At 40.2% G+C, this 14,607-nt stretch overlaps 1 protein-coding gene across 2 annotated transcripts in view; it reads right to left on the bottom strand.

The window, feature by feature from the left end:
• The window catches only part of RFTN2 (raftlin family member 2), a 45,389-nt gene extending 42,761 nt beyond the window's left edge, over positions 1-2,628 (bottom strand). The window contains exons 1-2 of one of the 2 annotated variants that reach the window (XM_054972953.1): positions 2,571-2,628; positions 1,985-2,131 (exon numbers count right to left, since the gene is read on the bottom strand). In XM_054972953.1, the coding sequence (XP_054828928.1) occupies positions 1,985-2,123 (139 nt within the window). In that variant the 5' untranslated portion in view covers positions 2,124-2,131; positions 2,571-2,628. Of the gene's footprint in view, positions 1-1,984; positions 2,373-2,570 lie in introns of those variants that run through there. The other variant, XM_054972954.1, reaches the window with a different exon arrangement.
• Between the last annotated feature and the right edge of the window lie 11,979 nt (positions 2,629-14,607).

The raw sequence follows: 14,607 nt of genomic DNA, 5'->3' as shown, positions 1-14,607 counted from the left end.
AAAATATGATCATTTCTTCCCACCACTTATCAAACTAACGTGAAATCCTAAGTAATACCTTTTCACATTAGGGTACGATATCACATCTGTATTGTATGAATGAAGCTTCAATGGAACATGAACGCACCGTGTGTTGATTATTCTAATTATAAACCTCTCTGTTTTATCGGTTTTGTACAGTACTTACATTATATGTGGGCTCCACAGTGGCACTGTTATTCTGACAGATTGCAGTCCTAGTTTCATGATTTTACTATGCAGAAGTTGCAAGATTTGTTGAGACATCAAACCAATGTGCAGGATAAGGTGTACCGATGGCTGTATTAGCATGTCACAACTGCGATCATGTTCTAGAACTTCAGGCATGTTATTCTCACAATGCACTACTGCAAACATTACAGACCCAAATAATATCTGTTGTTAGGTGATAATTGCTGCAATCCAATGTACGCTTTTTTGAGAGTTGGATTTACTTTGGAAAAGATGCACATAATTCAGCTTGAAAATAACGATGGCCTTGTAAATTCATTAAACATATATGAATCCTAATGAAGCTACTGAAGGACAGCACGTTTGAATATTCTGGTCAAGGATATTCAAGGGCCTACTCAGTAGGGTTAGGGAAAGTTGTTCAGTAAGATATACTTTGTAGAGAGGAGAGATTAGGGAATGGAACTTGCCTACCATCCCCTCCCCCTGAAGACTGCTGCTGCTCCTGAAACATGCCCCTAAGCTCCAGAGATCCCTCAAGTGAATAACACATGGGTCTGCAGTGGGTGAAGGAAATTGTTGACAATCTGCCTCTTCTGCCAGCAGGAAAACAATATTTGGAGCCAGACTGCAATCTAAACTCCCCTCTGTCTGGAGATCAGGGGGCGGGCCCCCCGGCCACGTGACCGTTTTCAAGAGGTGCCAGAACTCCGTTCCACCACGTTCCAGCTGAAAAAAAGCCCTGTTCCTAACTCCCCAAGAGTTTTGTTTACAACAAAAGATATCTTTTTTCAGAAGAAATTACCTCCCTCAAAATCTTTTGAAGCTCTTTTAGGTACACAACTTGAGCTGTCAAACAAATTGCTGGATGATTAACATCGATTGTCCAATGGCAGGTTTTAGATCAGCATATCATTTGTATAGGCATTCAGCACAACCAGCCTGACATGCGATAGGATGTTGTTGCTACTACTTCGTACAAAGACATTTTGTTTGTTCCACAAAAGAAATAGATGAACTCATCAATACAGAATGATGAGCTGAATATAAGAGTGCTGGAATCCCAAGGTAGCAGTAAGTTCCCTGCACATTAAAAAGTTATTTAGTATATATTACTCGTGTGCGTAAAGACTCTGATAGTAATAAAAATGGGTATTTTGTGTCCATTGCAACAACACATTTTGGAATTCAATTTCAGTAACAGTTACAGTAAACTTTTTATTACGAAGTGTACCAGTCCCAGAAGTACCGACTACAGAACAGAGGTGCCTTTTCTCTGTGGGAAGACATCTGGGGTGATTTGTTTGTTTTCAGCTTTTTGGGACAGAGAGAGTCACTTGCTTAGAAACAAGACACTCTGCAAAAGAAGGAAGCTGCTCCCTGCAAGCCACAGACTGCCTCTAACTGTACCAATTTCAACTTTACTTCCAGGACAATATTAAAAAGCTGTTAAACCAAGATTATACGCTGAAAAGAGATTTTCAAATTGACTTCCGCACAACGGTTTTTAAAGAGTTCTTATTCCTTCTGCTCTCACTGACAGAATTTAGCTTTCTCCAGAACACTGAAAAAGTTTGTGTTTCTTCATAGAGGCACTAATACGCGAAACATTTATATGTATGTACATGCTCAGCAGTACTGTATTCTGACAGTGTCACGATTAACATATTTCTAAACTAATGTTCGATAATGAATTTCCCCATATTTAATCATAAGAAACACAATTAACAACAAAGCTTTCCCTCCCCAAGTTCCTGACACAGGCAAAACATACCTTCTAATGTAAAATCTAGCAATATGTACTCATAAGCAGAGTCCGTCTTTGTTTCCACTTGAGGTCTCTTCAGTGTTGAAAATATTTTTCCGGGGCTACTATCATCTGGATCTTCTAGTTTTCTTAGTCCGCACCCCATGGCAAGGCCTACAAAAAAAAAAAGTAAGGTGCAGAAAAGGGGCTAGAGGCAGGAATGGAGAACGCTGGAAAATCTTTTTCTCTAACTGGAGAAAAATGTAACAAAAATCTGGTTCAGATTTTGTTTGCTTTCAGCCATAAAGCCAAAGGGAAAAAAAGAACATTTAGCTCCCAAGCTAGGAAATGAAAACATTTTCTGTCCATTTTATATTCTGGGCAGAGTCTCCAAACTCAGCGAGAGTGGTGCTTCTTTTAGAGGAACATAACAAGCGCTGCAAACTTAGCAGAGATTTTCCATGCCACGTCAATTTACAGCCAGCCCCTTAGCAGCGTTCTGTTGCAGAGGGCACCAATGAGTGCTTTGTCTGTTCCTCTGGGCTGAATGATAATGATGTAAGAAAAAAACTGAAATAAAAAGTTACAGCAAAACTTCAGCGTGATTACTTACAGTCAGGAGACCAACTCTGGCACGGTAGCAAAGAAACAGAACAAAAAGAACAAGTTACTCAAAGAATGGGAATAAAGAGCCTCAACATGGTTTGAGAAAAAATCATTTCCAGAAAGGAAGTCAACTTCAAGAGGAAATTGCTTCTGGCATCTTAAAGGAGAGCAAAGTAAATGAAAAGCAGTTCAGAGTCTATTTTAAATGTGAGGGTATGGCTCGTACTTCCTTTGTAGGAGACAGCTGGAAAACTGCACACAAATTCTGGCGTAGCAAAGGATTTTCTTGGCTAGAAAATTGTATTTGGAAAAACCGACGATAAGCAGAAACAAGTACTTCCCTGCTTTTGACAGCCTGCATTTGAAAATAATGAAACATACATCGCAGTAAACCTGATAAAAGATTTGATTCAAATTATCTCTCCTTTTTCTCCTTTTCTCTAAATTATACTTAAAGCAGTTCTTAAAACTTCTGGGTTCGGTAGTTTGCTAAAATGACTGAAGCAGTGGATATTCAACAGCTTACTTCTCCCCCATTTCTTCAGTACATACAATAAAATTAAGCCACAATGTTATCAACAGCATTGTTCAAAGATTTCAACTCCACAGCAAATTGCTGTATTATCTGAGGCACTCGGCTCTGTAGCTGGAACATCTTGCAATTACAAACAAATTTGCCAGTAGTACCTTAACTTTTGACTTGTCCCAAAGCAGATTCTTATTCACCTTCCAAGTTTTTCAGTTTGTTTATGGACTGCATCCAGAGGTTCAGCATAACATGTGAAATGTTTGACTCTTTTCACTGAACGGCAAACCACTTCTTTTGAACAAAGTTCTGAAAGCAGTTTGCCATGTAGCATAGGAATAGTTGTACAAGAATCACAATTCCAAATCCCTTTTATGTATAGGGTTGCCAGTTCCAAGTTGGGAAATTCCTGGAGATCTGGGGTGGTGAAACCTGGAGAAACCTGGAGAAAGTGGGGTTTGGGGAGGGAAAGGGCATGGCATAATTCCATAGAGTCCACCCCCCCAAAGTAGCCATTTTCTCCAGGTGAACTGATCTCCGTGGCCTGGAGACTAGTTGTAATTCCGGGAGATCTCCAGCCACTACCTGGCGGCTGGCAACCCAAATTATGTATGCAAAACTATTTGAAGGGGCCTTTAGATCCTGATTATTCTATCAAATCAACACTTTAGCACTGGGTTCTCCAACGTGAGGCCTATTGGCGCCATGGGACCCACCATGTTCCCTGGTGCCTGCCAAGTTTTTCAGAAAACAGGTGGGCCATCGATATTGGCTGTCCTCATTCAAATTAAAGTGTTTTCCACAGTTACAACAGCAAACCTTTTGAGTTTGGCTTTGCCTCCTGTGTCAGCCTGCACAGCTGCACCAGGGGCCAATTGGGTAAAAGATGCCCCCCTAATCTAGCATCGGGTGATTTTTACCAAATTGGCCACTGGTGTGACCCATTACTTCTGTGTGCAAGGTAAGATCTCCTGGCATACCCCCAGCCCCCCCCCATTTGAGGCCTGGGGGGGCTGGAAACTATACCTGGGAGTGATCCAAGTAAGGCACATGGTCATATATCATAATGGTGGTTATTATGATATTTTAAAAAATTAGCTCGGGTCTCTGTTAATAACAAGGGAAGCAGACTGGCCAACATGCAAAATTTCAACAAACAGCATTTACAAAAATACTTTTACACTGCTAATTTTTTTAAATGGGGGATTAATTGAAACCAAGGAAATTTAGGTCTTGCAAAGAAAGAACACTAAATTAAATCACGGATTTATTTAACCTCTGTGTAAAGCCTTTAGGAGAGAACTCATTCATAGCTATGGAACAGGATGCCATGAACATGCAGACGATACTTGGCTCTGTATCTTATTATCGAAAGCCTCCGATGATGCAGTAGAGAGACTAAGTTGCTTTTTGACAGCAGTTGTCAGTTGGCCGAAAGCAAAGAAATTGAAACTGAACCCAGACAAGACGAAAGTGATGCTGGTAAAAGGCTATTGTGCTTCTGACCTTTGATGGGGTTCAGTTGACCCTGATTTTCTCAGTTAAGAGTCTAGGGCATTGCTGCTGGAGAACAACTAAACACAGCTGCAAAAAAGTCCTTCTCCAACTCAGTATCTTGGAAGATGGCCCCCTACCTTGACACAGCTGATCTGGCCACCTGGATTCACGGCATAGTAACATTGAAACTAGACTACTGTAAAGCACTCTGCATAGGTCTCCCCTCAAAGTCGACTCAGAGACTCCACCTGGTGCAGAATGCCGCGGTTTGCTTATTCTCAGGAACTAGATAGAGTATGCATATCACGCCAATTTTGCAGTCACTCCATAGGCTTCCAGGCTCAATTCAGGGTCGTGACTATCACATTCAAAATCCTTTAAGGCCTTGGCCCCTCATATCTGTGCAACTGCCTTTCCCCCTATGTTCCACCACGGCAGCTTTGCTCATCTGAACAGGGCCTTCTGCAGATACTGCCCTGCAGTTGGGCAAAATCACCAGTTGCTCACACACATGCTTCCTTTGTGGTGGTTCCCACCTTATGGGACTGTCAGGCTATGGGTGACAGGACATGGCAGACAGATCCCTGTACCATTGCAACAAGAAGTCCAAGCTCTTGGTTAAATGGTTTTATTCAGAAATCCAATCATTTCCATAGATATGTCCATAGAATTACTCAGAGGCAAGAAAGTATCTCAGCAGTACATGCTTCCTTGATAGGAATAGAAACTTGAAGAAAGTACAGCTCTAAATACTCAATCCCCCCTCCCACTTAGATCTCAAGTTTGCATGGGAAAGGGTCTGGGAATTTCTTCTGGAGTTTATACATCAGCCTAGACAGGACAAGGAGGCATAAGAGAAACGGCAACATTTCAGACTGTACAAGGTCACTTCTGTGAGCTTCAGAGAAAAGCGATAGGACAGCTGTGTTCTCAGGCTGCTGGAGAAATGAAAGTGATGGTTAGAGCATTTGCAAAATGAAATCAAGGTACAGCATTAGCAATGGTTCATCACATAGAACAATGACATGGATGTAGGGGTACAGACATGACAGGGACAGCCTACCTGAGAAGGTCAAGAAAGCTCACGCTCTCCTGGCTTTCTGCAAACTATGCACAACTGAACTATTCAGGAGGGTTTTCTACCCAGATTATAGGGCTAAGCCATAAGAAATAGCTCAGAGAGATGCTTTGGTAGAGTCACAGACTATATGCTATGCTGTTGGGTACTGTCTGCTTACACGGATAAGCACTAGGGGATTTCCACTTTGCTTAACATGCCTTATTAATTAGTTACATGTTGTTTCAGAAGATTTCATCTCTATCTTTGACTTTAAGTTTGTTTTCAAATTTCCTGCTATCATACCCTGCTGTATCTGTTCAACGGATATCCTAACTGCTGTTCATTATGGTACTTGCTCAGTGAATCTGCTAGCTGTTGATTATATTGTATCTCGCTTACACTGTGCAATCCACCTTGGATCTCAGTGACATAAGTAGAGTATAAATGAATCAATAATAGTAAATTGTAATAGTAATAAATCAAAGTTTTCCATTGCAATATTTACTTCCTAAATAACTAACTGCTAACCCCTGGCCACTCAAATAGGCATTTATCTGCCCACTGATTAGAAAGACCATCTCCAGACAAAAATCCATCTCCATCTCCAGTCTCTAATCTACCCTTTCTGGGCAAAGTGATTGAGAGAGCAGTAGCTGACCAACTCCAGATCTTCTTGGAAAGCTCTAGTGCTCTAGACCCTTTCCAGTCTGGATTCAGACCAGGGCATGGGACAGAGACAGCACTAGTAGCATTAGTGGATAATCTCCGTCTGAATATAGACAAAGGCCATGCCTCCTTATTGCTTCTTCTGGATCCATCTGCAGCCTTTGACACAGTAGACCATGCCATCCTGTTGAGGCGTTTAGAAACAGAAGTGGGCATCAAAGGATGTGCATTGGACTGGTTTAAATCGTTTCTCATGGAACAGACCCAAAGGATTGCTGTTGGAGATCAGCTGTCTCCAGAATGGGAACTATCTTGTGGGGTTCCACAGGGCGCAATCTTACCTCCCATGTTATTCAACCTCTACGTAAAACCTTTAGGAGAACTCATTCTCAGTTATAGAGGGGAATGTCGTCAATATGCAGATGACACCCAACTCTGTATCTCGCTATCCAGGTCCCCACAGGATGTGGTAGAAATTTTAGATCGCTGCCTGACAGCCGTGGTGAAATGGCTGAAAAATAAACTGAAATTGAACCCAGACAAGACTGAAGTGATGCTTGTTGGGAAGGCAGAGAACTTGAAAGGCATTGTACTCCCCACTTCCTATGGAATTTGTCTGACCCTTGCAGACTCGGTTAAGAGCTGCAAAAAATGCTTACTACAATCTCACTTCAGCCTGGAAGATGGCTTCTTACCTTGACACGGCCCACCTGGCCACCTGGATCCATGCTATGGTAACATCTAAACTTGACTATTGTAATGCACTATACATTGGTCTGCCATCTAAGTTAACTAGGAGGCTCCAACTGGTGCAAAATGATGGGGCTCAACTGTTAGCAGGAGCGAGCAAGAGCATGAACATCACTCCCATCCTACAGTCACTCCTCTGGCTGCCTATCAATTACTGTGCTCAATTCAAGGTATTGGTTATTACATACAATGCTCTTCACGGACTCGGTCGGACATACCTACAGGACCGCCTTCCTCTCTATGTCCCTCCACAGCAGCTTCACTCATCTGAACAAGGTCTCTTGCAGGTGCCAGCCCGCACGTGGGCGAAATCAACCGCAGCCCGTACACGGACTTTCTCTGTGGTGGCCCCTACCCTATGGAACGGTCTGCCTGAGGCGGTCAGGAGAGCCCCCCCTCTCCTGGCTTTCCGCAAACTATGCAAAACCAAATTATTCAAAAAGGGTTTTTACTCAGATAGGAGGGTGGTATTGTAGGGAGGGAGTCTCAGATGCTTTGTTAATGAGTTAGGGACCATAGACTTCACCACTACGTTCCCTTACATATTATCTGTTGCTTCAAATTTGTACTCCCTATATACTACCTGTGCTTCAAGTTGTCTAATGTCAGTCCTAGAACTGATTGTGTTCTGTTTCAGCAATTCTTCAACTCTGTATTGGAACCTTGCTAATGCTATATCTTTGTAAACGGTATCTATTTACCCTATGGCATTGTTTATGGAAATGTCCTTGATACTGTATTGAAATGTACTTGATACTGATTGTACTAATCTCATACTGTGTAATCCACCTTGAGTCTCAGTGAGAAAGGCGGACTATAAATGACAAAAAAAATTAATAAAAATAACCCTTAAAATATTAATTTAAAATGAACAAAGCCTTTATGCTCTCTGAAAGCACACTATATGTTTCTTAACTTAAATGTTAACTTTTTTACTATTTTAGAAAACAATGCACAATACATTGCTTATTTTTAGATAACAATGCTCATAATTCCAAATAGGTTCTCTTTTAAAAACTGTAAACATGACAAGTATTTAGGTGCTGATTGGAATCAACACTAGAAAGTAGTTCTTCCCACTGTTCCTTCCTGCTTTAATCTGCCCCCTTCTCTTCACAACCAAAATTTACAAAAAAGCATACTCAGGGCCAAGCTACAAGTGACGGATGACACTTGAACAGCAAGTGAACAGACTCGCATGTATTCCTCCCTGTTCACTTGCCCTCCACTTGATCACTATGTGATCACTATGTGATCGAGTGGAGTGCAAGTGGAGGGCAAGTGAACAGGGAGGAATACATGTGAGTCTGTTCACTTGCCGTTCAAGTGTCATTCGTCACTTGTAGCTTGGCCCTCTGAAGCAAGGGCTAGCAGTAATTCTTGAGTATAAGCCAAGAGAGGGCTCGAAAATGTCCGTGTTCTTTGGTTGATACCGATACCTGTGGAGAAATAGTAAAATGCTGGGCAAAAAGTTACCAAATATATACAAAGTGCATAAATAATTATTCTGTATGAAAAAATTAACATTTAGTTTTAGAATCTGTTAAATTTTGAGGTAAATGTGAGGTAATTTTACTTCTATGGAGGGAAGCAAAGCTATAAAATACGTAGGCCTCTTGGCAGCCAGCTGAGCAGTAGAGCTGATTCTGGATTGTGGTCACTAAGGGAGTGGCTGCGTCTCTGGGGGTCTCTCTCATACTTATATGGGATAGGATAAAACCAGTGTCACTTCTTATTGGCCAGTTAGTGCCCAATTTAACTACTTTCATTGGTAGAACCACTAGGCCATGCCTCATTAGATCCTCCTGGATCTATTTACAGCCTTTGATACAGTAAACCATGCCATCTTGTTGAGGCGTTTGGAGGCAGAAGTGGCTGTCAAAGGTTGTGCCTTGGACTAGTTTAAATAATTTCTCATGGAATTGACTCAAAGGATTGCAGTTGGAGATTAGCAATCTCCAGAGTGGGATTGATCTTGCTGAGTTCCACAGGACACAATCTTATCCCCGATGTTATTCAACCTCTATGTAAAGCCTTTAGGAGAACTCATTTCTAACGAAAGAATTGGAAGCTACCAATATGTGGATGACACCCAGCTCTATATCTTACTATCCAAATCATCACAAGATGCTGTAGAAATCTTGGTTCACTATCAAATTATTTGACTTAAATGGTTTAGTGGGAAAGGCCAGTTTCAGTCTAGTCAGGGGGGTAGGGTCTGAGAAGAGACGGTGGGGTCAGTTGGTGAGACTCAGGGCCAAGCTACAAGTGACGAATGGCTCTTGAACGGCAAGCGAACAGACTCATGTGTATTCCTCCCTGTTCACTTGTGCTCCACTTGCGGAGTGCAAATGAAACGCAAGTGAACAGGGAGGAATACACGTGATTCTGTTCACTTGATGTTCAAGTGTCATTCATCACTTGTAGCTTGGCCCTCAGAAGTGCGAAGAGCAAGATTCTGAGGTTACTAATTAAGGCAACAGGAAGAGCTGAAGAAAAGTATAGCAAGGAAAGGTCTGAAGGGAGTCTTGAAAAGAGGTCAGATGAGGAAGAGGTGAAATATTCTTGGAGCAGGGCCTTGGTGTTCTTACTCCAGCATCTTCAGAGAAGAATCCTAAGCAAAAAGAAACCAGTAGCTTCATACATACGCCAGTGTCTTCAAGATACCAAACAAGCCCATGAAGACGGTAACCAGAAGGAAGTCTTTAGAGCCAGGTGTCAAGACTGCAAGCTCAGGGTGGAAGCTAGTGAAAGTAGAACTGGCTATCTGAATTCTGTGGGGGAGAACGGAAAACAGGGTTGCACCTACCTGTAACCGTTGTTTGAGTGTCTTCTGTGCAGTTCCCATGTGGGACTGCACAGAAGGTATGATGAACCCCAGGTTCTCATTTTTTAGGCTTTATTGACGGGAGTAACTGCATAGGATTGCTCCGTAAGTATAAAGCATAGTTAACACCTTAGAAAATAACAGATTAGATACATTTCCTCTGGAGAACAGAGCTCAATAAAGACTCTGAGGCAAATTCGCTATAAAAAGCATGGCAAATGAAAGCTAATTGCTTCATTTGATCTAACATATTTGTATGTCCAAAGATCTGAAGAATTTAGACAGGTCTAAAAAGCTTGGATATACTTGGTGGGATTTGGACTTTTCCCTAATGAACAGGATACCTTGTGCCATATATGTCAAGCTATTTTTAAAGTCCACTTGGTTTAGCAGTTTGCTATGTGGCATGGGGATTGCTGTTCAAAGTCCACTTAGGCATGTGGAATTAGTTACATGGTTCTTATCTTCTGGCCATGGAAATCTGGACAGATTATTTATAGAATGAACCAGAAATATCTAGACATCTCAAAAACTTAGCAACAGTTATTTTGTACAGCCTGAGCATTGAGTGTAACGTTTTCCTTGTGTTGGTTAACATCTGTAGTGATAGTGATCTTTATTTTAAATGTTTTTTTCCTGGCCATTTTGAATGTTGTATTTTCCAAATGTGGAACACTCAGCAAATTATTTAAAGAGAAAGAAAATGGATATGACACCTCAATAGCGGCAGCTTCTACCACCACTTGACCCCAAATCATACTTTCAGTATACTTAAAAATAATTGCCAGTTCCACCCGTTCCTTCCACCGTGCATGACAACCAGAATTCTTTGATACGCTTAGAATAATCCCCGTCAAGGCTTGGTTGCGTTTTCAAATAATATCTCTGGACTTACGGATCAATGGTCAGAATTCACGAGAAAGGCGTAACTTTGTGTGCTGCGTGTCAGAGAAGCAGTGTAAGGGTAAACACTGGAGTTTTGCCACTGTTACATCAAGACCATCTTCAAGGGAAGTGTTTTACTTATCTCCACACTGGGATAAGCTAAAGGGATGCCCTCAGGAAAGCACTACTGAGGGGCTGACGGTGGCAAAAGGCAGGTGCTTCTTCTGCTCAGTGTTGTCCCATAATGCATCCCATACATTTAATACAAACATAATAGGATACCATGTTAGAATTTGGAGTCGTCTCAGCAAGGTCTCTTAGATGTATTCAAAGGTTAGCAACAAAAAAGAACATACATTAAGAGCTTCAATGGCCACTTACTACTTCCCAATAACTACAGCAAAATTTTGACAGTGACGTAGAGATCCATTTTTTATAACAACCCACTCAATATCTAAGCAGTTCTGATGTATAAATACTAATACACCTCAGAAATAATCACATGGTCTAAAACACCAAGGAGAGGGGAAATGCCCGTCTTTTCCTAAATGAAAGTCATTGAAAACAAAGTCTTTCCCTATTATCATAGCTGCAGGCTTTTAATAGCATGGTTTCTTGCGAATGCCAAAATATGGTTGATTCCTGTGAACTGACTTTTATTTTTGTGTGTAGTTATGGCTGCTGTATATCAAAAGGGATATTGCAGAGCCGGAAAAAGTCCAAAAGAGGGCAACCAAGATGATTCTACGAGGAAAGGTTGAAAAGTCTGAGACTTTAATCTAAAAGAAGGCTAAGGAGAAACAAGATGGAAGTTGTAAAATTAAGCATAGGATGGATAAAGTGGATATAGGGTGTTTTTTCTCTCTCTCATACTAGTACTTGGAGGCACCCAATGAAGTTGATACAGGTACTACTTCTTTACTCAACCAGTAGTTAAGGAAAGGAAGGAAGGGAGGGTTAAGGAGTTAAGAAAGGAAATCCTTCTTTATTCAATCAGTAGTTAAATTGTGGAATTCACACTGCCAGTGGAAACAGTGATGGCTGCAACCAGAGACAGCTTTGGAAGGGCATGAGCCAGATTTATGAAGGAGAGATTCATCACTTACTACTAGCCAAGGTGAGTAAAGGGACTTTTCAAATTCAGAGACAGTAAACACCTGAAATCCAATACTAGGAGGCAACATCAGAGGAAGGGCTTAGCCTCTGTGCCCTGTTTGTTGGTCCTCCAGGACAAGCGATTGGCTGTTGGTTGAAACAGGATGCTGGACTAGATAGATCACTGGTATAATCCAGCAGGGCTCCTTTCATGTTATCTTCAAATGATGTGATTTTTTTTCAAAAATGAACTTCATCACAAACAGGAGACAAATAATGTTTTAATTAAATGAACTTTATTACAAAACCATTGGTTTTTTTTAGAAGGTACAAGAACTTAGTTCGTTATTGTATACTATCCATATATATCACAATTCGGTCCAACGTGGGCATAGTACTCCTGTGTGCTGACCCAGCAGAACTCTACGTTCTCCTCTTCCCATATATACATAGTGCAAGGGGTGACTGCAATGAGTGGAATCCACATCCATCTCTCCCTTTTGTCTCTACGTAAGTTCCTTGCGTGCTCTACAGCATGTGTGCATATGTAGCTGGTCTAGAGGCCAGAGGGAGAGAGAAATCATGGATCTACTGAGCCTATGAGAACATCCTCTAAGAATGGCTGCTGTACTTTGATATACTGGACCACGTCCATAGTTGAAACAATGCTTGCACAACTCTGAAGTACTATGAAATTACTGATAAAACAATCTCTGTATATTTATGTTAGCTTACAAGAATGCAGTAACTGCTGTAAACGCACCTAGAGTACATAAATAGAGCAGGCTTCCTCACAGGTGAGTAGGGTACTGTTTGTATGTCACTGCAAAATTTTTAAGTTTATGCTTACGTTTTGTACACCTTTCGTAATTATGACTGCATATTCTGACAATGTCTTGATACAAAAGATATCCTACAGCTTGCTTTCAACTGCCATCTAAAATATTTTAAAAACAGTGTTGCTGTACTAAAATATCTGGAAAACAATGTCTTATAATGAAGCCCAAACTAAATGCATATTCTCCTGCGATGTCTGCTATGTTGCATTCCATTTAAAATTGGAATTCCACAGTAACTTTGGCAGATATAACTGGGAATTAGCATGTTTTAATATAAAATTCTAGCTTCCTAGATTTGTATGCATGAATCATTGAACTATCTTCCATGTCACATTTTTAAAAGCTGCCACCATATGAAGATAAATTCAACTGCCCTGAAATTACCATTTTAACTTAGCTCTTACACAAACATATATTACAATAAACTTAACTTTATAAAACTATGTATTAAAATATAGGTACAAAGTATATATGCAAAGCCATGTGTTCTGTTACCTTTGACTAAATCATTAGTGGAATGCAGTATGTTGAATAGTTTATTTTTAAAGAGGATTTTAAAGTATATTAATGGCGTAAAGAAATATTAAAGCGATAGGTTAAATGGCTGTGTTATGATTAAACTGAATTTTGTTCATGAGAATGAGTAATAATTTGATGTTCATACTTTAAAATTTCAAAACGGATAGATTTCCAGACACAGAAAAGTCCCGTTTTATTTAACATTATGGCATTTCTTTACCTATTTCTTAAAAATATGTTTGGAGTTATGATCACACGCATTGCTTAAATAAATTCTTCATGTCAAAATCTATGGTTAATATGATTCTATGTTTCCCAACTCAAAAAGTTTTAAAATCAGGATTTTAACACAGAGCAATGCAAGTTCAGTCTTTAACAAATATTAAGTGGCATTGTGAATGCGTAACTTCTATCACTCAATACACAAATTAGATGTCTTAATATGAAATAAGAAAGCACTCTAAGACTTGGGAATAACTGCTTTCCATGGAGAAACATAATGACAAAAGGGGAGGGGTTATTAGATTCAATGGGCTGTTAACACAATGTTGTTCGGGAATCATTCCTAGTTCTATAACGATTTGCATGAAAAACATTGATGCACATTTTGAAAGGACCAGGGGCAGCCCAGAGACTGCACTGTAGAACGAGAGTGTAAAATACAGCTTCTTTAAACGTTTGGACATAAATACAGAATCTGACCCCCAGAATATGTATATGAGACCTGTTCATTAATCAGAACCTTATTTCTACTATTATACTTTGAGCTTATGAAATAAGTCTTGGCCAATATAGAAAAGTATAAAACAATCCTGATGTTTTTATTGCTCTTTTAAATGGAAATGAACTAAAAGGGGGGCGGGTTCCTTGGTTATTATGTTACCTGATGTACATATTAAGAACTTCATAACACAAGCCATTATATCAATGGATTTCAAGTATGAATAAAATTGCTTTTTAAATTGCAGTTGTAAATATTAGGCACTCCTTGGATATCTCCACTTTGAAATACTTTGGAGGAAAAGGGTTTTGAACACAGCACAAATGAGAATCCAAGCAAAGGATTTAAAACCATCCTGATTGCTTGGATGGATTGGGTTATGTACAACTCTTTCATGATGCAATGAGAAGTAAGGCCACCGTAACAGAACACAAGGCCTTTCCCTGGCTACTTCCATATGGCTTACAAGGATATTTACAACTGAGCACATCCCTTCTCATACATGAAGCCATTTCAAGAGATGCCAATACATTTATACAGATACATTCTAAAACCTCTGCAAATATAAAAACAGTAACATTAAACTGATACCCCAACAGCTCAAGTTATTTATACTTGACACAAACTATTTAAATCTGACAGCTGCTGAGTTATCGCAA

The sequence above is a fragment of the Eublepharis macularius genome, chromosome 2, assembly GCF_028583425.1.
Source record: "Eublepharis macularius isolate TG4126 chromosome 2, MPM_Emac_v1.0, whole genome shotgun sequence".
Classification (NCBI taxonomy): domain Eukaryota; kingdom Metazoa; phylum Chordata; class Lepidosauria; order Squamata; family Eublepharidae; genus Eublepharis; species Eublepharis macularius.
This window is presented reverse-complemented; position numbering and strand designations above follow the sequence as displayed.